General features: G+C 42.8%; 2 protein-coding genes across 4 annotated transcripts in view; one reads left to right on the top strand and one right to left on the bottom strand.

The window, feature by feature from the left end:
* Window positions 1–17,521, top strand: part of zgc:113278 (Translocating chain-associated membrane protein 1-like 1-like) — a 21,040-nt gene extending 3,519 nt beyond the window's left edge. The window contains exons 5-11 of the mRNA XM_066670349.1: window positions 2,124–2,182; window positions 4,727–4,811; window positions 5,392–5,462; window positions 5,914–6,018; window positions 6,429–6,572; window positions 9,172–9,332; window positions 10,460–17,521. Of these exons, the coding sequence (XP_066526446.1) occupies window positions 2,124–2,182; window positions 4,727–4,811; window positions 5,392–5,462; window positions 5,914–6,018; window positions 6,429–6,572; window positions 9,172–9,332; window positions 10,460–10,533 (699 nt within the window). The 3' untranslated portion in view covers window positions 10,534–17,521. The remainder of the gene's footprint in view (window positions 1–2,123; window positions 2,183–4,726; window positions 4,812–5,391; window positions 5,463–5,913; window positions 6,019–6,428; window positions 6,573–9,171; window positions 9,333–10,459) is intronic.
* A 4,522-nt stretch (window positions 17,522–22,043) lies between these two features.
* LOC136696512 (nuclear receptor coactivator 3-like) overlaps window positions 22,044–25,228 on the bottom strand; it is an 89,727-nt gene continuing 86,542 nt past the window's right edge. For all 3 annotated transcript variants that reach the window (XM_066670975.1, XM_066670976.1, XM_066670977.1), the window contains 5 exons: window positions 24,974–25,075; window positions 24,248–24,452; window positions 23,881–24,061; window positions 23,534–23,690; window positions 22,044–23,324 (listed from right to left, as the gene is read on the bottom strand). In XM_066670975.1, coding sequence (XP_066527072.1) covers window positions 23,313–23,324; window positions 23,534–23,690; window positions 23,881–24,061; window positions 24,248–24,452; window positions 24,974–25,075 — 657 coding nt within the window. In that variant the 3' untranslated portion in view covers window positions 22,044–23,312. The remainder of the gene's footprint in view (window positions 23,325–23,533; window positions 23,691–23,880; window positions 24,062–24,247; window positions 24,453–24,973; window positions 25,076–25,228) is intronic.

The raw sequence follows: 25,228 nt of genomic DNA on the forward strand, positions 1-25,228 counted from the left end.
CACTCCTCAAAGACAGTCACCTGGAGGAAACCTTCACAGACACAGAGAGAACACACCACACTCCTCACAGAAAGCCACCTGTAGCAAACCCACACAGACACAGGGAGTACACACCACACTCCTCACAGACAGTCACCCGGAGGAAACCCACGCCGACACAGAGAGAACACACCACACTCCTCACAGACAGTCACCCGGAGGAAACCCACGCGGACACAGAGAGAACACACCACACTCCTCACAGACAGTCACCCGGAGGAAACCCACGCAGACACAGGGAGAACACACCACACTCCTCACAGACAGTCACCCTGAGGAAACCCACGCAGACACAGGGAGAACACACCACACTCCTCACAGACAGTCACCCGGAGGAAACCCACGCAGACACAGGGAGAACACACCACACTCCTCACAGACAGTCACCCGGAGGAAACCCACGCAGACACAGGGAGAACACACCACACTCCTCACAGACAGTCACCCGGAAGAAACCCACGCAGACACAGGGAGAACACACCACACTCCTCACAGACAGTCACCCGGAGGAAACCCACGCCGACACAGAGAGAACACACCACACTCCTCACAGACAGTCACCCGGAGGAAACCCACGCGGACACAGAGAGAACACACCACACTCCTCACAGACAGTCACCCGGAGGAAACCGACGCGGACACAGAGAGAACACACCACACTCCTCACAGACAGTCACCCGGAGGAAACCCACGCAGACACAGAGAGAACACACCACACTCCTCACAGACAGTCACCCGGAGGAAACCCACGCAGAAACAGGGAGAACACACCACACTCCTCACAGACAGTCACCCGGAGGAAACCCACGCAGACACAGGGAGAACACACCACACTCCTCACAGACAGTCACCCGGAGGAAACCCACGCAGACACAGGGAGAACACACCACACTCCTCACAGACAGTTACCCGGAGGAAACCCACGCAGACACAGGGAGAACACACCACACTCCTCACAGACAGTCACCCGGAGGAAAACCACGCAGACACAGGGAGAACACACCACACTCCTCACAGACAGTCACCCGGAGGAAACCCACGCAGAAACAGGGAGAACACACCACACTCCTCACAGACAGTCACCCGGAGGAAACCCACGCAGACACAGGGAGAACACACCACACTCCTCACAGACAGTCACCCGGAGGAAACCCACGCAGACACAGGGAGAACACACCACACTCCTCACAGACAGTTACCCGGAGGAAACCCACGCAGACACAGGGAGAACACACCACACTCCTCACAGACAGTCACCCGGAGGAAAACCACGCAGACACAGGGAGAACACACCACACTCCTCACAGACAGTCACCCGGAGGAAACCCACGCAGACACAGGGAGAACACACCACACTCCTCACAGACAGTCACCCGGAGGAAACCCACGCAGACACAGGGAGAACACACCACACTCCTCACAGACAGTCACCCGGAGGAAACCCACGCAGACACAGGGAGAACACACCACACTCCTCACAGACAGTCACCTGGAGGAAACCCACACAGACACAGGGAGAACACACCACACTCCTCACAGACAGTCACCCGGAGGAAACCCACGCAGACACAGGGAGAACACACCACACTCCTCACAGACAGTCACCGGGAGGGGGTTGGCGGGGGCTTTCTCTCATCACCCAGGGGTCCGTCAGCAGCTGAAAGTCCACGACGCTACATTTCTCACCTGACACTAATATGGAGTCTTTATTATAAAAAGAAAATAAACCAGCGTTACTGAGTGTGAAAATTAAAGTTTTATGTCAGTTGTGTAAAGGTTTATTTTTGTTTTGTATTAAATTTTTTTGTATTAAAACTACACCAAGAATTTGAAGTGTGTTGTGATGAGTTTGTCGACAAGTTGGTAAACGATGGTAAGAACAGTACTGAGTGACTCATGTAGACTCATTCTCAGGTTACTTGTAAGTGCTTGTAGACTTGTATAAACGTATTGACTGGATTCAGATTTTTATTTTAACAGTTGTAGACACATTTAATGTTTACCTTTTGAAGTGATTGGCACATGCCTTCGGTCCGTGTTTGTGGATTGACCCAATGTTTTTTCTCTCCTTCCGTCTTTTAAAGGAGGAATTTGTGACAAACCCCACTTTCCTATGGGAGGGCTACCCTCACACACACATGGCGTAAGTCTCTGGGTCTTTCTATTTAATCACGTACGAATATGTTTATTTATTTGTGTAAGTTGAAGTCGATCTGATGGCAAACAGGAAAAGCTCTTTCTCCAATTGCAGACCCCCCCCTGCCCCAACTAACTACACATAACGCCTATGAAGCATAGAAGTAGCAGCAACGGGGCACTAACTAAGAAACGTGGATGAGCTGGTGTATGTCAGCTTTAGACCACGTAGAGTAAGGTTCCCTTTGATCTCCACCAGGATTAAGTCTATAATAAGGCTGTTGGGTTAAAGTTCCTGCCGATTTAAGTACAGAAGGTTTACTGTTTCTTATTCTCCTTGAATTAAAAAAGCAGAAATGCGTTAATTTGCAGATTCAAAGGTAATTAATTCGACCCGGAGCTGAGTCCAGGTGATGTGCGCTGCATTCTCTGAAATTCAGAAAATCACTTTCTTGGTTAGTCACAGGATTTCTGCAAGTCACTTCCCCCTTCTACATCCTGTTAAAGTGTGAGGCTAGCTCCAGACCCGCTGAGAAAACACCGAAAGCGAAGCATGAAAGTGTGCTATTGTAAACTTTCGTGTGATGGGTTTTATTCATTCTTCATTTGGGAGAAACACTCGATTCAGTCTTTAAGCAAATGTTTAATCAGTTTTAATAGGCATTGTACTGTGTTTATGGATCTAAACCTAGGTCTAAGTGTAAACAGATCTGTTACAGTTTAAATTATTATTAAGATTATTCACAGAGACCTTCAGTATATAATAAGGTTTGTGTCCCAAAAAATCAAGCAAACATCAGATGAATCAAAAACGTAATCTCAAAAATTAACTTTGAACTTTGCCTATGAAGCCAGCCCTCTCGCTCATGCTGCCTGAGTTTTTGAGTGCTTCCTGCACTAAACAACGTCTAGGGCCCTGTGCTGTCACTCAGGAACTCGTTTGTGTCAGAACTACAACCAAATAACATCAGGGAGCGCAACCCGAGAGTCAGGCAGCACAAAGAAGAGAGCTGGCAGCGTAACCACCGTCATCAGTGGGTTCAGTCAGAACTCTGACCAGTGAGAACATGATTAGACATTGGTTTGTAAGTTATTAGTATTATATTTGACATTACTTTTTTCCCCCATATTTAAAATCACTGATTGCTTTTGCACTAAATTGTAGCCTACCAAGTGATTTTGCAGTTTAGTTTAACCTCCCCGTGTTACGCTTCGATTATGAAGTGTAAAGTTAATCTCAGTGGCACATTTACACAGTCTATAACCTCATCTGCTGCAGCACTAAACACACACCACTTTCCCTCACATCCTCTTCTAATGAATGGATATTAATGGTGGTGCTATATTTATTTATTTATTTAATATTTTGTATATATATAAATCTATTTACTATGCTAGTATGTGGTTTGGGACGATGCCATCACATTTGGAAGTGATTCAGTCTGCCAGACAAATCGGAAGCGAAGATTAAATGGCACTCGTTGTCTATGGCTGCGTAATGGCTGGCAGTTTAACGGTTTGTTTGAATAAATAAAAAAAAAAGAGCTGACTTCAAAACATTTTAAGCAAGACCTTATCCTTTGAGAACAGATGTAAACACATGCTCATTGCCACGTCAAGAAGCATTGCTTTTTATTTATTTATTTATTCATTCATTGTCTGTAGCCCTTATCCAGTTCAGGGTCGCGGTGGGTTGGGAGCACACAGGTAGAAGAGAGAACACACCACACTCCTCACAGACAGTCACACGGAGGAAACCCACGCAGACACAGAGAGAACACACCACACTCCTCACAGACAGTCACCCGGAGGAAACCCACGCAGACACAGAGAGAACACACCACACTCCTCACAGACAGTCACCCGGAGGAAACCCACGGGAAACCCACTTGTTAACATTACTATGACATTCAGTAATATCATGTATCATCCTGAGGCTATGGCTCTGTTTGGTCAAAGTAAGCTTCCACTGAATGTGTACCATGTTCATGTAGTGAACGCAGTGGCAGTGTGTGTGTATCCTACATCCAGGGTGACTAAAATGTTTTGTAACCCGTTCACTCCCATGTAAATGTGGCCTCACAGGATTCCCCTTCCCCGCAGCATGTGTCTAAAATTGGATCACTGTCTACAAACCATGTTCATTTTGTATGAACCTTTCCTTACTTTTGAGACACTACATTATTCATGGGGTCAGGAACTGAGACAATTCCAGAAGTTCTGGAATCAGGCAGAGCCCTATATTTTCCAATGATTCATTTATCCATTTTCCGAAGGTCAGTTGGACACTTTATAATGCAAAGCAGCTCAAGAAATGATTTTGTGATTCACTTGTGAGGGGGTGTGTCATGTCTTGTAACACACACTCTCACATTTAAAAAAGTGGAGGAGCAATTCTGTGCTTCCAAACAGTGACACCTTGGGTCCTTGTCATAGTTTTTCCTGTCTGAAAAACACATTTAAACGATAGCTAAAGTGGTAGTATGGTAGTTATGAATGTACTTGATAGTGACAGCCCTGAATTAATTCACTCTTTTCTGTACGTTTATAGATTTCAGGTTAAATTCTTCTACATCTGTCAGATTGCCTACTGGTTCCACGCCCTTCCAGAGCTTTACTTTCAGAAAGTACGAAAGGTGAGCACTGCAGCTGAACTTCTCTCATAACATTACAGACGATAATCCACATGTTGCTCTACATCCGTTACCCACTTTCACCCTGTTCTTCATTGGTCAGGACCTCCACATGACCACCACAAACCAAGTATGATTCTGTTGTGGTTGTGTGTCGTGCCGGTATATGGATCAGACACAGCAGTGCTAAACCTCTCAATGTCACTGTTGAGCTGAGAATAGTCCTGTGTTCTCTGATGAAGAGTAACCAACACAAACTGTGGAGCAACAGATGACCAACGAGGGAGGAGTGTCTCACAGAGTGGACAGAGAGTGGACACAGGGTTTAAAAACTCCAGCAGCACTGCTGTGTCTGATCCACTCTACACCAGCACAACACACACTAACACACCACCACCACGTCAGTGTCACTGCAGCCCTGAGAATGACCCAGCACCTAAATCACGGTGGTCCTGTGGGGGTCCTGAGCGCTGAAGAACAGGGTAATAATGGGCTACAAATCAAATCATCTTCATTTACTCTCTGGACATATTTATTGGGATTAAGAGCTGACTAATTCCACTGCATCGTCCTTTGTTTTTAGGAAGATATTCCTCGTCAACTTTACTACATTTGCCTTTACGTTTTCCACATCACTGGTGCCTACGTCCTCAAGTGAGTGTTTTCTGAAATGTATTCTAGTTTCTCAGTCCCTGTTTACACTGAAGCGTCTGCGACAGACTCAGAGTTTAAATCATTTAGCTTCAAGCTGCATCACGCATTATCAGATTATATTTTTATGTGTAATTTCATGCTGAGGAACAAGGAAAGCCTCCAGACTTACCACAGTTTTAACTCCTGTGAGAGAAGGTTTATCTGTGTTTATGTGCAGCTCATTAACCACTGCAGTGGAGCACGTCATATTTGTGAGCGTTATCTCGTTTCAATCTCTTCTGATATGGAGAAGGAACTGAGTTTTTCTCCCTTGAATGACGTACCAAGACGTACCTCCAAAAAGCACCTAAATTATGAAACTAATTCTTTGCAATGGCTGAGTGTAGTCTTGTTTTATCATGAATCATGTAAAACTCTCTCTCTCTTCTCCCCCCCCCCCCCCCCCTTTCAGTCTCCACCGTTTAGGCTTGGTTCTTCTGGTGCCTCATTACCTGGTGGAGCTTCTCTTCCATGCCTCACGATTATTTTACTTCAGCAACGAAAACAAGCAGAAAGGGTAACGCCACTTTAGCCTTCATCCGTTTACTCCACACCTAACCCTTGTAGTTCGTCACTGTGGCCACAAATAACGAACAGTGTGATTAAACATGTGATCGTGCAAACATTAGTGATGTTATCATGCTGAATATGTCGGTTCTGTGTGTTTAGATTCAGCGGTTCAATCCGGTTTACTTTAATAAACATTCTAATCTTTAATGTTTTACCTGATGTCGCAGGTCACTAATATTCAACTGTGGCCAAAATGATCAGGATTATGTGTTGATCAGGGCCCTATTAATTACATACACCACACTCTACTGGCTAGAATTGCTGCTAAATGTCTGTTTGTGCACTCATGCTCTCTAATGTACAGTAACTCTCTCTCTTCTTGGTGTCTGTCTGCCCCATTTTCTCTCTCTCTCTCAGGTTTACTCTTTGGGCTCTACTCTTCGTGATCGCTCGTCTCCTGACCCTCACTCTCTCTGTGTTGACGTTTGGCTTTGGATTGTCTCGGACGGATAATCAGGGCTTCTCTCTGGCGGAGGGAAACTTCAACGTGCTCACTGTCAGGTAGTGTCTATGAAGTAAAGTCTGCTGCCACCTGGTGGTCATACATATTTTTTCTTCTTCTTTTCCTCCTTCTCCTCCTCCTCCTTCTTCTTCTTTTTCCTCCTCCTCCCCCTTCTTCTTCTTCTTTTTCCTCCTCCTCCTCCTTCTTCTTCTTCTTTTTCCTCCTCCTCCTTCTTCTTCTTCTTTTTCCTCCTCCTCCTCCTTCTTCTTCTTTTTCCTCCTCCTCCTCCTTCTTCTTCTTTTTCCTCCTCCTCCTCCTTCTTCTTCTTTTTCCTCCTCCTCCTCCTTCTTCTTCTTTTTCCTCCTCCTCCTCCTTCTTCTTCTTTTTTTTCCTCCTCCTCCTCCTCCTTCTTCTTCTTCTTTTTCCTCCTCCTCCTCCTTCTTCTTCTTTTTCCTCCTCCTCCTCCTTCTTCTTCTTTTTCCTCCTCCTCCTCCTTCTTCTTCTTTTTTTTCCTCCTCCTCCTCCTCCTTCTTCTTCTTTTTTTCCTCCTCCTCCTTCTTCTTCTTTTTTTTCCTCCTCCTCCTTCTTCTTCTTCTTTTTCCTCCTCCTCCTCCTCCTTCTTCTTCTTCTTTTTCCTCCTCCTCCTCCTCCTTCTTCTTCTTCTTTTTCCTCCTCCTCCTCCTTCTTCTTCTTTTTCCTCCTCCTCCTCCTCCTTCTTCTTCTTTTTCCTCCTCCTCCTCCTCATTCTTCTTCTTTTTCCTCCTCCTCCTCCTCATTCTTCTTCTTTTTCCTCCTCCTCCTCCTCATTCTTCTTCTTTTTCCTCCTCCTCCTCCTCCTTCTTCTTTTTTTCCTCCTCCTCCTCCTCCTTCTTCTTTTTTTCCCTCCTCCTCCTCCTCCTTCTTTTTTTTCCTCCTCCTCCTCCTCCTTCTTTTTTTTCCTCCTCCTCCTCCTCCTTCTTTTTTTTCCTCCTCCTCCTCCTCCTTCTTCTTTTTCCTCCTCCTCCTCCTCCTCCTTCTTTTTCCTCCTCCTCCTCCTTCTTTTTCCTCCTCCTCCTCCTTCTTCTTCTTCTTTTTCCTCCTCCTCCTCCTTCTTCTTCTTCTTCTTTTTCCTCCTCCTCCTCCTTCTTCTTCTTCTTCTTTTTCCTCCTCCTCCTCCTTCTTCTTCTTTTTTTTCCTCCTCCTCCTCCTCCTCCTCCTTCTTCTTTTTCCTCCTCCTCCTCCTCCTTCTTCTTCTTTTTCCTCCTCCTCCTCCTCCTTCTTCTTCTTTTTCCTCCTCCTCCTCCTCCTTCTTCTTCTTTTTCCTCCTCCTCCTCCTCCTTCTTCTTCTTTTTCCTCCTCCTCCTCCTCCTTCTTCTTCTTTTTCCTCCTCCTCCTCCTCCTTCTTCTTCTTTTTCCTCCTCCTCCTCCTCCTTCTTCTTCTTTTTCCTCCTCCTCCTCCTCCTTCTTCTTCTTTTTCCTCCTCCTCCTCCTCCTTCTTCTTCTTTTTCCTCCTCCTCCTCCTCCTTCTTCTTCTTTTTCCTCCTCCTCCTCCTCATTCTTCTTCTTTTTCCTCCTCCTCCTCCTCATTCTTCTTCTTTTTCCTCCTCCTCCTCCTCCTTCTTCTTCTTTTTCCTCCTCCTCCTCCTCCTTCTTCTTTTTTTTCCTCCTCCTCCTCCTCCTTCTTCTTTTTTTTCCTCCTCCTCCTCCTCCTTCTTCTTTTTTTTCCTCCTCCTCCTCCTCCTTCTTCTTTTTTTTCCTCCTCCTCCTCCTCCTTCTTTTTTTTCCTCCTCCTCCTCCTCCTTCTTTTTTTTCCTCCTCCTCCTCCTCCTTCTTTTTTTTCCTCCTCCTCCTCCTCCTCCTTCTTTTTCCTCCTCCTCCTCCTTCTTCTTCTTCTTTTTCCTCCTCCTCCTTCTTTTTCCTCCTCCTCCTCCTTCTTCTTCTTCTTTTTCCTCCTCCTCCTCCTTCTTCTTCTTCTTTTTCCTCCTCCTCCTCCTCCTTCTTCTTCTTTTTTTTCCTCCTCCTCCTCCTCCTTCTTCTTCTTCTTTTTCCTCCTCCTCCTCCTCCTTCTTCTTCTTCTTTTTCCTCCTCCTCCTCCTCCTTCTTCTTCTTCTTTTTCCTCCTCCTCCTCCTTCTTCTTCTTCTTTTTCCTCCTCCTCCTCCTCCTCCTCCTTCTCGATCAAAAGTGTACAGTATAACTTTGGTTCAGAGCCTAGTGTGGAGTTACCTGTGTCAAAACATCCTTACTCTACACTACATTTTCCAAAGTTGCAGTATTTTAACTTTTTCTTCTTAGTTTAAGAAATAATTCTTGAATGCTTGACTCTGTACAGTTAGATGGTGATAAGTGTCAGTTTCACTTTATTTAACTTTGAGAAGACTAGTGTATTTAGGGAAAGTGGCTAAACCTCTTCCAGGCTGCTCCTCTACTTACAATCCACTTTCATATTAGTATAACTGATCTGTAATGTTCTGAGGTAATTCAGTATAATGATGATTCTGAATGATTGTATGCTTCCTGAAGCAGATAAACAGTGGTTAGTGCTGCGTCTTCTGCCTGGTTTTGAAATGAAGCGGATCTTTTCACCTTGAGTCTCACAGGATATAAGAGTGAAGTTCCCAGCTTTAAACCACTCTTCTCTTCTTATGTTTGTCTGATTTCGGTGACTGTGTGGTGCTCAGGATGACGTGTCTGTCAGCCATTTGCCTGACCCAGGCCTGGATGATGTGGAAATTCATCAACTTCCAGCTGAAGAAGTGGAGGGAGCAGAGCCAGGTCCAGGCCAGCAAGAAGAAGACTGTCAGCCCCAAGAGCAAACCCACCAAGAAGGAGTCTTCTAGAGGTGAGAGGCAGCCAGATGTGAAATAGATGTATTATGCAGTTTCTGACTAATAGACTAATGTGGAAACCTCTCATGAGCCAGGCTTGCAACTCACTCGTATTTAACAGGCTGAAGATTGTCCACAAGGGGGTGCTATTAGTACTCAGAATAGCTGTTGGTGCTTTGCATCAGTGCCTCTGTGTCATTGTTTGTAAGCACAGTAGTTATGATTTTATTGTATCAGAACACTGTGTGTGAGTTTGAGAAGTGGTGTGTTAAAGGCTAAGCCCCAGCTCTATGAAAGTTTCAAACAAATAAACACAGTGGAATTTGAGTTCCTCACTTGTGTTTATTGATAGTCAGAAAACGTTATTTCTTACAAATTCAAGGAATAAGGTTTAAAAGACTGTTAGTTGGTGTTAGTTAACGTTAGCTTGACTCGCTAAACTCGGTGGCTCAGATTATACTCGGCTACGTAGCTGCATTACGGAGGTTTATAGTGTCGGATGAATTCGAGTTCGACTTCGATCACATTTACAAGAATAACGGTACCTCTACATTTGAGTTTAGCTTATTGCTAGGCTATTGTCATGAATAATGTTGGTTATTTAGCTAGATACTGTCATAACAGTCAGTCATAACGGTGTTTTACCGCGGCGTTGTTCAGCTGTTGTCCACCAGTGACGTCACGGTCGCGTTCGAGAATAGAGAGCTCGGGTTTTTCCCTCAATTTAATAAAATTGTCAGTTTTAAAGCTAATTTAGCAGCTATTTTCATTTTAATTCATACTTATGTCTGTCAGTAACTACAATAATGTGGAATATTCATGGAGGTCCATTAAGTGGTGCTTAGCCTTTAACAGGGCTGTGTGTCTGTGGATGTATTGGGTGGGTTGGTCTTTTCACTGGTGTTTCTGCTGTGGCGGATTTAGTTTTGTATCATATTTCATTGTTTAATGTATGATTTTATTACTGATGGTTTAATTAAAGGGGTTTAAATAGTCAAAAAGTAATTGTAAATAGTCTTTATTAAAAAGAAACAATTATTCATTAGTTGTTTTATAATTATTTTTTATGTTTTTTTTTTTTTTCTTCCTGTATTTTATTATAAAATAAAAAGTACTTAATGTTTCTAATCTCATCCGACAGGTGGCTCAGTGAATGGTGTGATGAAACCCGAGGACAAAACCTCACCCCGAGCAAGAAAAACAAAAGCCTCCTAGAGGAGGGGAGGACGGTGCTGAAAATGTGACGCTGTTTATTTTTCTCTTTCTTAACTCCAACTGTTCTTGGGGCAAACAAGAAAAAGGGTTCACTTACTGTGTCCTAGAGAACCACTGAATCACACCGCCACCTTAAGACTTGAGTGAATGGAGTTAGGTACACTTTCTGTGGCTTGTGTTATTATTATTTTTATTATTTTCTTTTCTTTTTGTTTCGATTGTCGTGGGTGCATCCTGATTAGAAAAATATACAGTTGTCGATTGATTTCACAGATTGGGTTTATGAAATATATCGCTGGGGGGGCGTAGGGCGAACGATCTTTTGGGGGGAAAAAAGCCGTACAGCTTCAGCCAGTGCTCTTTGATGTGCTAGCCCCATGCTGGCTTGGTTAATGGTGTTTGTGACTTGTTAGTTGTTTTTACCCAAGAGTTAATGAAAGAAGAACCGGAACCTTCATCAGGGGAATCTCTGTCTGTCTCTCTTTCTCTGTCTCACGTCCTTCAGGGCTTGGCGATCTTTAGCATTTATCATTCAGCTCCAGAAGAAAATGAGATTCCTAGCCCCGGTGCTTGATGTTCACTTCACAGTCACTGTGTCGGCTGAAAGACTGTCTGAGTGGGTGGATAGAGGCTGTTTTATTTTGTAACTGCCCTTTTCTTGTTTTTCAGCCCTTAGCTGTATAAGATATTGGCGGAGCTAGGCGCTCAGCAGGAGAGTTGATTTGAAGTTTCGAGGCTGAGATGGCAAAAGAAGGGTGCTGTGGTGAGAGGGGTTGGCTCTAGGGGTGTAATAACGCCTCACGTAACTGTGATGTTATGTTAGAAAACATTTTGTGCATTTTGGGGACGTCACAGTGTGTGGTGCAAATGGATGTTCACTGTTTGAATCCCAAAATATGCAACAAATCTTTCCGAAAAGCTCATGTCTGATTCTAAACTCCCGCTTTCCTTCTCTGATCTTCTTGTTAGTAGCTGTGCCATGGCATGGATCCAGTTCTCCATTTTGCTTTATACATATGTCGCTCATAAGGTTGTGATAGACACAACTGACATCGTTCTCCTTGGGTTGGTGGGACGGCTCTTCCTCTCCTGCCGTCACCCTGCCCGGCCTTTATTAGCTGGCATAACAGATCTGGGCACCAGGTGTTCTCCTTCCAAGCACAAAGAGTTGTCCAGTGTTCAGCGACTCGTGGGTTGAGTATTGTTACACACCTAGTTGGCTTTGCTTTCTAATAACCTCCGCTGTGTGGCTGGACTTGGTAAAGCAGGTAAAGCATAACGGCACCTCTTGAAAGCACAAGAGGTGCCGTTATGGAACTTTTCCACAGCATGGCACCTGATCTACTCAGCTCTACTGTGTTGTACTCACTTGTTCTCTGTTTTTTTTTCCACTATAAAGTCCCCCTGCCCCCGAAATTTAGCTGATAACTTTGTAAAGCATGTCTCTAAGGGGAACAGTGGTCTTTGGAAACCACAACAACGGCGGTGGTAACGTTAAGCGGTGTTTACTCATGGTGTATCGGCGTGTTGTTGTTGTTTGGGACTGAACACAGCTCCGTCATCAGTTCAGACAGATCAGTAGAGTTTGTTCCTTCCTTGTTGCAGCGTCCAGCTCTCGCTGGATTCTTTCGTCGGCCACCGATCCAAGGAGCGTTTGAACCTCTTCAAAAGACCACGGCGTCATTTTACGAGCTGCCGTCGTGAGTCGGATAAAAACAAACGTGATCTCTGCTGCAGCTGGAGATTTTACAGATGAAGAGTTGGTGCTGGTCGTCTGCATTTTGATGTGATTGACAAGTTTTTTCTGGGCAATAAGGGCTCTGCAAGGTTTTTACGTCACGTTTAGTCCCTACTCGTCTCGCTAAAAAGTACCGATTTCCAGGGACCAGGTAGCAGATTTGACTAATGGAAAAACAAAAGAGCAGAGTCTAGTTGAGTAGGGTCCATGCAGTGGAAAAGTGCATTTGGATGGAATTGAATGGTACTAAATTATTAAAAATCATAAATATTTAACAGGTCTTTCACACTTGGCTCTTTTTACAGTTTGGAAATGAGATTTTATACACACACACACACACACATCGTCTAGTTACATAAATAAATAAATAAACTGATTACTATCCCAGCAACCAGGCTTTGGGAAATAATAGATGCAAAATCCATAGAAACCCATCCAATGTGGACACCCTTGGGAGCACCTTCTAGAAATTTTGCGTGGAGGTGCTACTCGCTAAAAATGAACTATTTAGTGCTTTCTTAGCACTCCCCCTGGTGGCAACAATTCATAAACACATTGACTCACCACCAAAGATGAGCTGTATGGGGCATATACTGGTTCATTCACAGAGTATAAAGCAGTTTTGTTCTGTCTAAAGTGAGCTAAGTCAGGAGAAAATCAAAGTGCTTTATACCCTGTGAAGGAACCAGTATATGCTCCATAGAGTGGGTTCCGCAGTGAGGGCGTCCATGTTTAAACAGGTTTAATGCAGTATCTCAGACATATCCCGGCCTCTAGGAGTCTGTTTTAATTAACGAGTAATGACTTCTCTTTTCAAACTGGGTCTGGGAATTACACCCTTCACCTTTAGAGGAGTAGCAGGTTTATAAAGTGTAAAAGACCTGGAGTGAGGTGTAATCTTGTGAAGCTGTATGGGGGGAGGAGCAGAGAGGGGCAGGTGCTGTTTCTGGACTCGTATGATGATGTCCTGGAGCTTTGAAAAACCCTGCTGAAGGAACACAGCCTCTTTAGCCGCACTGAGCGTCCGTGTCCTTTTGGAATGAATATGTGATCTATTCATTTTGCCTTCCCCACCCCCCCTTCCCCTCCCACACTCTGCCAGGGTCACCACTGTCTTCTCTAATTATATTTCCAGGGTCTGTTTGGCTGTGGGTTCTAGTGAAATGATACAATCCTTTTTCAAGTGTCCTTAAGATAATGACAGTATGCGCTGTGGATGGCTACTTTCTAGTACTGACCGGCAATTGCTCTCTCTCTCTCTCTCTCTGTCTGTCTCTTTTTTTGTGCAGGCCTGTGCCTCAGGCATGACACTTGGTTGAGAGTGGGACGTTGCGTACTCTTTTACAATGTCCCTTTCACTTTGGAAAGCAGTGATGTTGCAGATAAAGTTGTGCCAAAGTTTTAATACCCCCCTGCACAAAGGTTTTGTTCATTTACAAAGTAAAAATAAAGTTTTTTTGCAAATTTATGAACCACAAAACAAATATCAGGGTGTGTGTTTGTTCGCTGAGGTTGGTGTTCTCCTCCAAGTGTGTTGAGCTCCTGTGATGCAGCAGTTAAAGAGAGAAACAAAAGCATCGTGTGGAGGACCTCTAGCTGTTCGTCTAAATCTGAGAATTCGTGTAAACAAGACTTTAACGTGGACTTATTTTGAATTAAAGTCAACAAAGCGTTTCTGTCAGGGGTGTCCAGAACTTTGCACCACACTGTAAGTGTGCACGTGTGCATGTTATGGACCGTGCATGAGTCATGTCGCCCAGTGGTTTGACTTTAAAGGATGAAAATATAAACTCAGTAGGGCATGTGGTTAGAAGACTTGATGTTTTGAATTTGTACCAAAATGTTTGTAAGTGAGGGAGCGTTATTCTTCTCACTCTGATCAGCTTTTCTGACCATGTATAAACACACACACACACACACACACTTCCGTCCAATGCTGTACGTGTATTAATTGCCAAATTGTGTAAAGGAGAACACCTGCTCTTTCCCAGTGATTTTGATGTTGCCACTGCAAACCTTCATCTCACCTCATAACGTGTCTTAGCAGAGTGGATAACTGTTAATGCGCCTCTGGTGAAATATGCAGTTTCTCCCTGCGGATCAGCAGAGGCTTTTTGTCCGGTTCTAAATAAAGGAATGATTTGAAAGAAGAAGGTAAATATATTGTTTTAAAAGAGCCTTGATTTCAGGAAAGTGTTGTAAAAGTAAATTACACTCTGCAGCTGTAGGGGTTAATTTAATTTTGGTTGGTTCTTTCATGGTTAAGTTTAAAAAGTAGAGGACATCAGTTATTAGCTGATAAAGAAAAGTAAACTTAAGTAATTAAACAAAGAGGGAGCCGAGACGAATCAGAATTGTTTCGAACTTAATACGTTCCCTTGTTGGAGAACCATGGAATGTCCACCACCAGAGGGCAGCGTAGTCTGAGTGTTCAGTTTATTTACTCAGTTATAGGAAGCCAATAAAGACAGCAGGTGATCTCTGTAGCAAACGCCAGACACAGACCATGCTTTTGCTGATCCACTACATTTCGAATAAGGGGTGAGATGTGTACGTTTTGGTTTGTATCTGAAGTATAAGGTTGATTTAGAGCTAAGGGGATTCTCACATTGTTTTCATTGTTTTCATTGCTCTGGTCATTTTCAGAACAGTGGAATTTTTAAGGTGGACTATAGAAGGATTATTTCACTCCTTGCTATCATCATTATTATTATTAGTATTATTTTTAAATAAATGTGTGATGGCCTATATCTAATTAAAGGGGAAGCGCCACATTCTTGATAAACTCTATGCTCCAGATTATGCTTCTAAACCTTTATCAAAACAAGTAAAAGCTTGTGGGGGTCATTTCCATAAAACCAACAGATCATTAGGTGTTTTCAGGTCAACATTTCTTGTCCAATTTCAGTCCCGACCCAAAGGCCGAGAGCATTAAACCCCAGCTGCCGTGTCTTACTGGAACCAGAGGCAGGTTGCAGTGTGTTTCTCTCCATCAGGCCTTCACACGGTGACATCTCAGGAGGGAAAGAGCAGAGTCGTCTCTCATTTCTTTGTTTTTTTTTTTTTCCATGTTTATACTCTTGACCTGTCGCTGTCTGATGTTTGGCAAAACCAATATTGTGTAGACGAATATATTGAGACACTGTACTGAATTCTTGTTAGATTTTTAAACTATTTTTATAGAAAACGACTGTAGAAAGATTAACATTATTTAGCACGTTATTTTTTTAACGCCTTTATTGAGTTCTGAGTTTTATTTTTGTACCGTCTTCGGGGAGCTTTCTACCTTTTAAAGGTGTAAATATTAAACAGCAGGAGGAACGGTGAATTTAGGGGAAGAATTGGCGAAAAGGAGGCGAGGAGAAAGATTAATGTCCAGTGCCAAGGGGAGCAAAGCTGATCTTTGAACTGGAGTGGGCTTATGTTGTTGTTGTTTTTGGGTTTACTTCAATGTAAGGGTACATTTATATCATTATTGGGTTATTATTAAGCATCACTAGATGGTTGAATAATATCTCAAATAACCATTTGATTGTTATAATTAGTATAATATTTTAATAATGTTGGACTATTAAGAGGGCTGATGGGTTTAGGGGAAAGTAGCTAATTGCGATGTTTCTGACACATTGCCATTGCACTTTAAATTGCAACTATTATTATTATTATTATTATTATTATTAGCCCCCTCCAGGGTGTGTCCCCGCCTTGCGCCCAGTGATTCCAGGTGGGCTCTGGACCCACTGTGACCCTGAACTGGATAAGGGTTACAGATAATGAATGAATTATTATTATTATTATTAGGCCTGAGTTTATAACCAAGAAGACCTGGCTTTAAGTCGTTCACGTGTGGCTGTTTAAAGTGTTTGGTCGCCTCAGATTGGTCTGGCTCTGTCCTATAGAACCTAGACGTCCCCATTTACACTTAAGACATTGGTCTTGAAAATGTAGGCTAGACTTAAAATGGCAGCTTCTGCAAACTGAAAACTGCACTCTTTCAAATGTTAACCTTTAACCTTTCAGTCCTCATAAGTGTTAGTACTAGAACTCTAGTCACATTAATGTAAACAATACTGGTTATAATTAGTTATTAAATAATAGAGACATTACTAAACCATGTAGTGATGCTTAATACCTTCACTCTTAAGGAAAACCCTCAGCTGTTTTCTTTGTCAGAATCAGTGTAATACGTTTGTTTGGTCATTGTTTCAGTGTCTTATTGCTCTGAGGTTACTCACTGATCTTGACCTCTGTGAATACACCCAGCCAGCGAGCTTTGTTTTTCATTTCTTTTGTTTTTGACATCATCGTAACTGGATTTATTTCTCGATTATGCAAGGGGTGCTAAAAACTTTATTATTTTTGTTTTTGTTTGTTTTTGTGGCATGACACTTGTTAAACGAGGGTTTATAAAGCTCTGCTCGATTGAATTCGCAAACTATTTTTCACTTTTACCAGGGTCTATTTGTGTGAAGTACCTTTAGAGCGAGATGTGTCCAGAAGTTCTAAGACACCGGCTCGACCCGCTTTTCTTCCCAAATGAAGGGTATCGATCTGGAGTTTTTCTGCTTGCTTCAGTAACGGCTTGTAATCTTCTAAGAAGTGTTTACAACAGTCGATATTGGAACACTTCTGTGAGGAAAGTGTTTGATTGCATTCAGCCACAAGAGCATCAAGGGCTAATGTTAGAGGTTTAGTTTGGCCCCAGTGCCACTCGCGTTCATCTAAAAATAATTGGATGGAGCTTCAGTTCAGAGAACGGTGCTCGACACTAAGCTACGCAGCTCCTCCACAGCGTCCCACATTATTGGCAATTGATTTCTGTTTGTATCTAGATACTTTTGGACTGATACTCAGCTAGGATCTCATCTGTTGATCCAATGATGAAAGGCAACACTTGGCCATAGATCAGAGTTCTGAAAAGTTTGATCCAGAAGATTCCTGAACCATGTTCAAAAACCAGTTGAATTAAAGGATGCACCAAAGCTTTCTCAGAAGTTTCCAGCGCGTCGATTATCTTTAAATAATTTCACTCATGGCTTCATTTGAAGATGCATTGCTTTTTTTTTTTTTTTTTTCCAGACGCTTGTCTATACGTTAATGTATTGCTTTTCTATAAAATGTTATTAATCTATGTATTTATGCAATTTTTTTTTTTTTGGTTTCTTTTTCAATTAAACTTTTTGCTTAACCTGACTGCTGAGTTCATCAGGTACATCACAATCCTTGGCTCTTTATAATAAGAAAATAAAGTTAAAAAGTGACAAATACCATAAACATAAAAATCGGCTTTACTTAATAAAATAAAAAGATGGTGAATTTGAAATTTAAGGGCTAGAGCGTTTTTTTATATCATTAAATTAAAATTAGATATCAACATCCATTCATTCATTATCTGTAACCCTTATCCAGTTCAGCGTTGCGGTGGGTCCAAAGCCTACCTGGAATCATTGGGCACAAGGCAGGAACACACCCTGGAGGGGGCGCCAGTCCTTCACAGGGCAACACACACACTCACACCTACGGACACTTTTGAGTCGCCAATCCACCTACCAACGTGTGTTTTTGGACTGTGGGAGGAAACTGGAGCACCCGGAGGAAACCCACGCAGACACAGAGAGAACACACCACACTCCTCACAGACAGTCACCCGGAGGAAACCCACACTGACACAGGGAGAACACACCACACTCCTCACAGACAGTCACCCGGAGGAAACCCACACTGACACAGGGAGAACACACCACACTCCTCACAGACAGTCACCCGGAGGAAACCCACGCAGACACAGAGAGAACACACCACACTCCTCACAGACAGTCACCCGGAGCGGGACCCGAACCCACAACCTCCAGGTCCCTGGAGCTGTGTGACTGCGACACCTACCTGCTGCGCCACCCTGCCGCCCCATGAGAAACAGGTTATGATGCAGAAGCTGCTCACAATGGTCCTCAACATAGTGAAGCTTTTTTTATACTACAAGCTCTTTATGACCGAAGACCAAAAAAAAACCTCCACAAACAAATAATATATAAATAAACAAAAGAATGTATCGCTGTGGTCCAAAGAAAAATGGGTATCTCTCTTTTTGCTGATCTTTAGTTTACTGCATCGTTTGAACACAGCAGCTGTTCTTCACACTGTGAAAGGTTCACGATGAATGGAGCAATAGAAATGCTACAGAATAAATGCTTTGTACGTTGACGTCCCTTAAACGTATTTTCTTTTTCCTGTAAAGTTACTATATTGGAGAAATGAATTGCAAAATGTATTAAAAGTAATTGAATTTCCATTGTGTCAGTAGTTTAAATGAGGGGGCGTTCCTAACCTCACTCTGAAGCAGGATTGGTCAGTTTGTCAAACGGCTCAGTGGTGTTCCTCTCCAGAACGTATGGGTATTACCAACAGAATGGGGAAATCAGAGCAGAGAATCTCATAATAACATGCTTTCTTGTAAATATGACACGTAGGTCGTAATTACAACATTTTTACAACGTTTGACCAGATCTCATCATAATTAGGTTTTTTTCCTAATTAAAAGAATTAGTTTTTTTTTTATAATTCACAATAATAATAATGACATGCTGTAGATTTGTATTTAAATTACACGTGACAGTAATAGGCTTCAGTGTGGACTCAACTTTAACATCCAAAATTAATATTTTCTAAAAAAAAAAAAAAAAAAAAGCAAGGAATATATACACAATGTGAACCTTTAAAAACGAAGAACGAAGAACCACATGACGCAGTGAACATGTTTAAATAGAAATTTGTATTTACATTAATATTAACATCAAGAAACAAGATGAATGCACCAGTAATTTACATCCTGATCAAGAAGATAATGAGTAAGTATTACCCCTTTGTCACACCTTTAAAATCTATGTTGTTTTTTTTATTTTAACAGATTGCACAGATATATTCTCCTCAGGGTATTTCAGCTTTTCTGTTTAAAGAAGAAGGAAAGAAGTCAGGGTGGGGCTCAGATTTACAGATTGAGTCCAAATATCAAGTTCTTGAAGAAAAAGCAAGAAAACGTGGGGAAAAAAAAAAAAAACACCTGGTGTGGAATAAAAAGTGGTCCTTAAGTTAAAAAAATAATAATAATAATAATAATAATTAATGATCTGAGCAATGTTAATAAGTTTATCTCTAAAATAAAACCTTATTAGTATTATTACTATTATTTAATAGCATTATTACATCATTCAAATGTCATCCTCCACACTGTCACTTCCACAAGAAAAAAAACAAACAAAATGAATAAATAAAAATAAAAGTCTCCTGCTCCTGGAATTCATTATATGAAACGCAAAATGTGAAAAATAAGGTGTGTGTGTGTGTGTGTGTGTGCCCACCCCAACACAAAAACAAGAGGATGTTCAAAAATTCAAAAATTCACTGATGAACCATAAAATGGAAAGAAACAAAAATCTTTGGATTGCGCAAGTGTTTAAAGGTAGATTTGTGAAAGCTTTACGTGAAAATAACTGAGCACAAGTGTGATGAAATGATCTGGCCAACATAAGTAATAACAATAACAAAGTAATAACAATCAGCTCGTAAAATTCATCTCTGTCCAGATTAGGACCTTACAATGTCTTCTTCAGTCTGTTGTTTCGAGTGACAGTCAAATAATAACAGCTTACACACACGACAGAATATAGAAAAAACCCGAAGTATTGCGACTCCGATGTGTCTAGAGTACAGTACATCGCAGATATACACCAATTAGCCATAACATTAAAGCCACCTCACATTTCCACACGTCAACGTCCATTTTATTAGCGTCACTGACCATGAAGGTGCACTGTGTAGATCTACAATTACAAACTGTAATAAAAAGAGTCAGGAGCATCACTTTGGGCATTATTTGGGTTGTGGATTATTCTGTAGAAACCAGAAAGTGGTTTTAATGTTTTGGCTGATCAGTGTGTACGTGGAATATCAAATTTTACCGCCAGGTTTATTGTAACAAACTGTAGTTTATTGGAAAAAAAAGAAAAATTAAAAAATTTGTTTAAGTTTAAACACTAGCTTCAACAGCAGCTTGAGGATCTTTTAACGTGGTTCGCTTTCAAAATTAAAAAAAGTGCTTTTGGAAAGAATAAAAAGTGGTGACTTAAGTTAAAATCAAACATTGGAATTAATAAAAAAATCCTCCCTCCCCTCCTTTATTGAAATATTAGAAAATAAAAGCTGTATTGACCTATAACACAGAATAGGCAAAAATCATACTTTAAATACCAAGCCCGACGATCTGTGCAAAAAACAGTATGTGACCTACAAAAAAGCAGATATAATACATTTCTTGAAGCATATTTACAAATCGTATTCACAGACAAAAAGCAAGGGGAGGGGGAGGGGGGAGGGGCGAATAATCCATCCGTTAAGAATGTGACATCAATTTCTAATACTGCAGTACCTTTGCTTCGAGAAGGAGCTTTGAGCTGAAGAATCCAGGGGGTGGGATTATTGCTTACATCTGCATAAATAGATGAACTCTGTGCTTGCTGCATTTTCCGCTTTCCTCATCGATCACGAACCAACCGGATCAGGACGTCCAGAACGACCAGGTTCTAGTACTCCAGTAAGGCTAGAATGACCAAGAAAAATATTGCAACGATCCAATCGCCCATAAGCCAAGCTCTTGCTTCTGCTCTTCCCGGTAAAGTGCGATCACAGCCGAATGGTTCCTTTGTTTTTCTCAGTTATAGTACCTTGAACGAGACGGAGGAGTGGTCTTACATCCAAAACGGTCAACACAGCATGGTATACATTCGGAAAGAGTTGGTGAGGAGACGTGTTCTCTCGTGTGTTCAACAATTTTTTTTTTTTTTAAAACGTCCACCATCAATATTCTCAAAATCTGGGTAATGTTAGTATCTTAAGATCTCCATTGCTCTGTCTTGGTCCAGAAAAGTGTCAGGACTTCGCTACGAGAGACAAGGATAAAACAAAAGAAAATGAAAAACTAACAAACAAACGATCCCCACGTACAGAACGACTAAGGACAACTCTGAGGACAGCTCTGGAGATGATGGTATAATTGTACACTCAGCTTCAGTCTGTCGTGTTTGTCTGTATTGGTGTGTGTGTGTGTGTGTGTGTTTGTGTATCAGAATCATGTGTAAGATATTTTGAACGTAAGTACGGTGGCTGAGAAGAACCAACCAGGCAAATTCAGAAATGCTGCAAAAGAAGCCTCGAGAAAACAGAAATGGACACAAAAAAGATGGTGGAACCTGTCACTTTTCTACAAAAGTAACTACAACAGAATGCAGAGCTTGATTTGATCATTCATCTCAAATACACTGTTATTAACAGAGTGTCTGCCCTGTTTTATTTTTTTAAATCCGCAAGAGGGGGCGTCAGTCCTTCACACGGCAACACACACACACACACACTCACTCACACACACACACCTATGGACACTTTTGAGTCGCCAATCCACCTCTGTGCAGACACAGAGAGAACACACCACACTCCTCACAGACAGTCACCTGGAGGAAACCCACGCAGACACAGAGAGAACACACCACACTCCTCACAGACAGTCACCCGGAGGAAACCCACACAGACACAGGGAGAACACACCACACTCCTTACAGACAGTCACCCGGAGGAAACCCACGCAGACACAGAGAGAACACACCACACTCCTCACAGACAGTAACCCGGAGGAAACCCACGCAGACACAGAGAGAACACACCACACTCCTCACAGACAGTCACCCGGAGGAAACCCACACAGACACAGAGAGAACACACCACACTCCTCACAGACAGTCACCAAGAGGAAACCCACACGGACACAGGGAGAACACACCACACTCCTCACAGACAGTCACCCAGAGGAAACCCACGCAGACACAGTGAGAACACACCACACTCCTCACAGACAGTCACCCAGAGGAAACCCACGCAGACACGGAGAACGCACCATACTCCTCACAGACAGTCACCCGGAGGAAACCCACGCAGACACAGAGAGAACACACCACACTCCTCACAGACAGTCACCCGGAGGAAACCCACGCAGACACAGGGAGAACACACCACACTCCTCACAGAAAGTCACCCGGAGGAAACCCATACAGACACAGGGAGAACTGACTCTAAATTCAGGAGAGAGCTAACTGCATGAAAGTAAACACAGACTGAAAGCGCTACAAAACTAAACTCAATTTACAAAAGAGTTTCTGTGGTATTTCAAACAATGAATAGACAAGTTACACATCAGCCAGGACAGTGTTTCCCCCCACATTCGCAGGCATTGCCTTTAATGAATGTAATAGAGCGGGAGCAGCTATTCCCCCACACCATGAACCAAACAGACAGCACTCCATCTGCTGCATCTGTGACACGGAGTAAATCACACATGCGCCGAATCATTAAATAAGCTCAGTATGGAATGAGCAAATCATGCCATACGTTTTGCTGTAGATACTTTTAGAGCATAGACTTGTGTTCCAGCCCTTTTTGGGGTCCACTTCAATTAGTTTGTGCCTTTCTTTTTCAGTATTTCTGAATTGTCAGCGCTTCTTCTCTGCCACCTAAAGTAATTAACAATACTGTGTAAAAGTCAGAGACCATGTTCCATTTATTTAACCCCCAGTCATAAACTATCACCAGTGTCAGGAAGACGGGTTCAGTTTTAGAAGTTTTCTTCAGATTCTCTGGGATGGTTTTGAAAACATCAGCAGCTTCTTTGATTGACTTGTTATTTCCATACTTTAAGTACGCAAGAATGGTTTATCTGATTTGGACAGCTTTGAATACCTAAAAGCTCTGGTAAGAGGTTAAATGACCTCAGAAATACGTCCTGAAAAATAAAAAATACATATATAATTACTCTTTTGTTTTAGCTGGAAATTAAGTATGTGAACTGTGGTCTCTGACCTTTGCACTGTAACACACGTGTGTGGGTGTGTGTGTGTGTGTGTGTGTCAGAGAGAGAGAAATCTGGCCATTTCCATTGAAGTGAGAGTCTCTCTTAAGCTTCACAGTGTCCTCTTTCCCTAGAAGTGAAGGGTCCTCCTCGTCAGATATATTTCTGTAGCAAGAAAGAAAGAGAAAGGTGAGGCGAATAGCAACAGAAACGTGTCTATGTACAGCGTCTATCACGCACATGAAACATGGCTAATTTATTATAAACGAATAGAAGGACATATAAAATGCCTATATTCTCTAACTGTAAATTACAAGTATAATGTAGGTGTTTCCAATAAAGTGGCCAGTAAGGTGTAAAGGGGACTTGCTTACCTGTTCTGGGCCCATAGGCATTCTACCCATCATGGCCATGTTCATCTGACCCATGTGACCTGGGTTGGCTCCGCCTCCTCCGCCCATTCCTCCATTCATCATCATTGGTCCGTACTGACCGGAGCCCTGCTGACCAAAGGGTTGCTGCGGGTACGAACTGGACATCAAAAACAGAGAGGCACGGCTTACTGAACATTAACACGTTTACTGTAATTCCATACACTACATTGAAAACAAAAGTTTGTTGACACCTCCTGGACCAACATTGCTGTGAGGACTTGACTGTACCCTGCCACTGCTCTAAACGTGTCTTGGTGCAGTACCGTGGTCATACTGGCGTTCCTCACCTGTTGCGGCCCATTCCTCCCTGAGGCCAGCCCTTCATGTCAGGGCTCTGGTACATAGGCCCGCCCTGAGGGTGCTGCTGCATCATGGGGTTTTGTGGGGGTCCCAGGCGGCCAGGCATCATGGCGTTAGGGGGGCTTCCTCCGGCCGGGGCGAAGGAGGGATCTCCCTGCTGACCCATCCCTACACGCAATGTATTGTGTCTTATTATTTGAAAGATAAAATGCTTGTTTTTCTGTCTCATTTTTAACTGAAGCGACTTTCACTTTGTCCCAGAAGGACACTTTGAACCAGAGGAAGGGTAAACTTAAACGTCACAGGTCAGTTCAGGTTGACTTTGGTATCTTGGGGATTTCAGATATTCCTCACCGTAGTTTCCATAGCCGAACTGCTGCTGGCCAGGGCCCATACCCCCCTCCATCCCTGTGGGGGCAGTGACGTTAGGTGGTGGGCTAAAGCCCCCGGCTGCTGCCTGCTGCTGCTGCATCATCATCATCATTCTGTGCCTCCGCATCTGCATCGTCACCATCTCTCTGTTCCTCTGAGCCATCATCTGAGCGTTCAGGAAACCGGGCTGAGAGATAGAGAGAGAGAGATCGAGAGAAAGAGAGAGGAAGAGAGAGAGAGGGAAAGAGATAGAGAGAGAGAGAAAGAGATGGATGGAGAGAGAGAGAGAGAGAGAGAGAGAGAGAAAGAGCAAAAGAGATAGACAGAGAGAGTGAAAGAGAGAAAGAGGGAAAGAGACAGAGCAAGCGAAAGAGAGAAAGAGGGAGAGAGAGAGAGAGATGGAGGGAGAGAGAGAGAGAGAGCAAAAGAGAGAGAGCGAGCAAAGGATATATATATATATAGAGAAAGAGAGAGAGAGAGAGAGTGAAAGAAAGAGAGATCTTTTTAATTTTTTAAAGTTTTACATTACATTGGACCAATTGTGGGAAGCTTTGATCTAAAGTAAGTGGAAGCTGGTGTTGAATGTATATTAAGTATTATGTAAATGAAAAATAACACAAAGAAATGGAGATACAAGGCCAACAGGGATTGATATGCAGCAGACCGCTCTTGTTACTCATTTGTCCAATGATAAAAGAGTGTGCTCACCTGTGCCCCCATTCCTGGCTGCATTCCAGGCCTCATGCCGGGGTTTCCTCCTCCGGGATTCTCCATCTTCATCCCCATGCCCTGCCGAGCCTGGCTCATAAACTGAAAGACCCCACAACTTCCTCAGTTTTCAACATAAAGAGGACATCTGTGAACTGCTTTCGTCAAAATACCACAAGGATCAAACCCCACAGCAGCATTCTCCCACTGTCTAAACAGTCCTGTTCAGAACAGCTGCTTTACCTTTAAATGATA

Source organism: Hoplias malabaricus, chromosome 5, assembly GCF_029633855.1.
Source record: "Hoplias malabaricus isolate fHopMal1 chromosome 5, fHopMal1.hap1, whole genome shotgun sequence".
Taxonomy (NCBI): domain Eukaryota; kingdom Metazoa; phylum Chordata; class Actinopteri; order Characiformes; family Erythrinidae; genus Hoplias; species Hoplias malabaricus.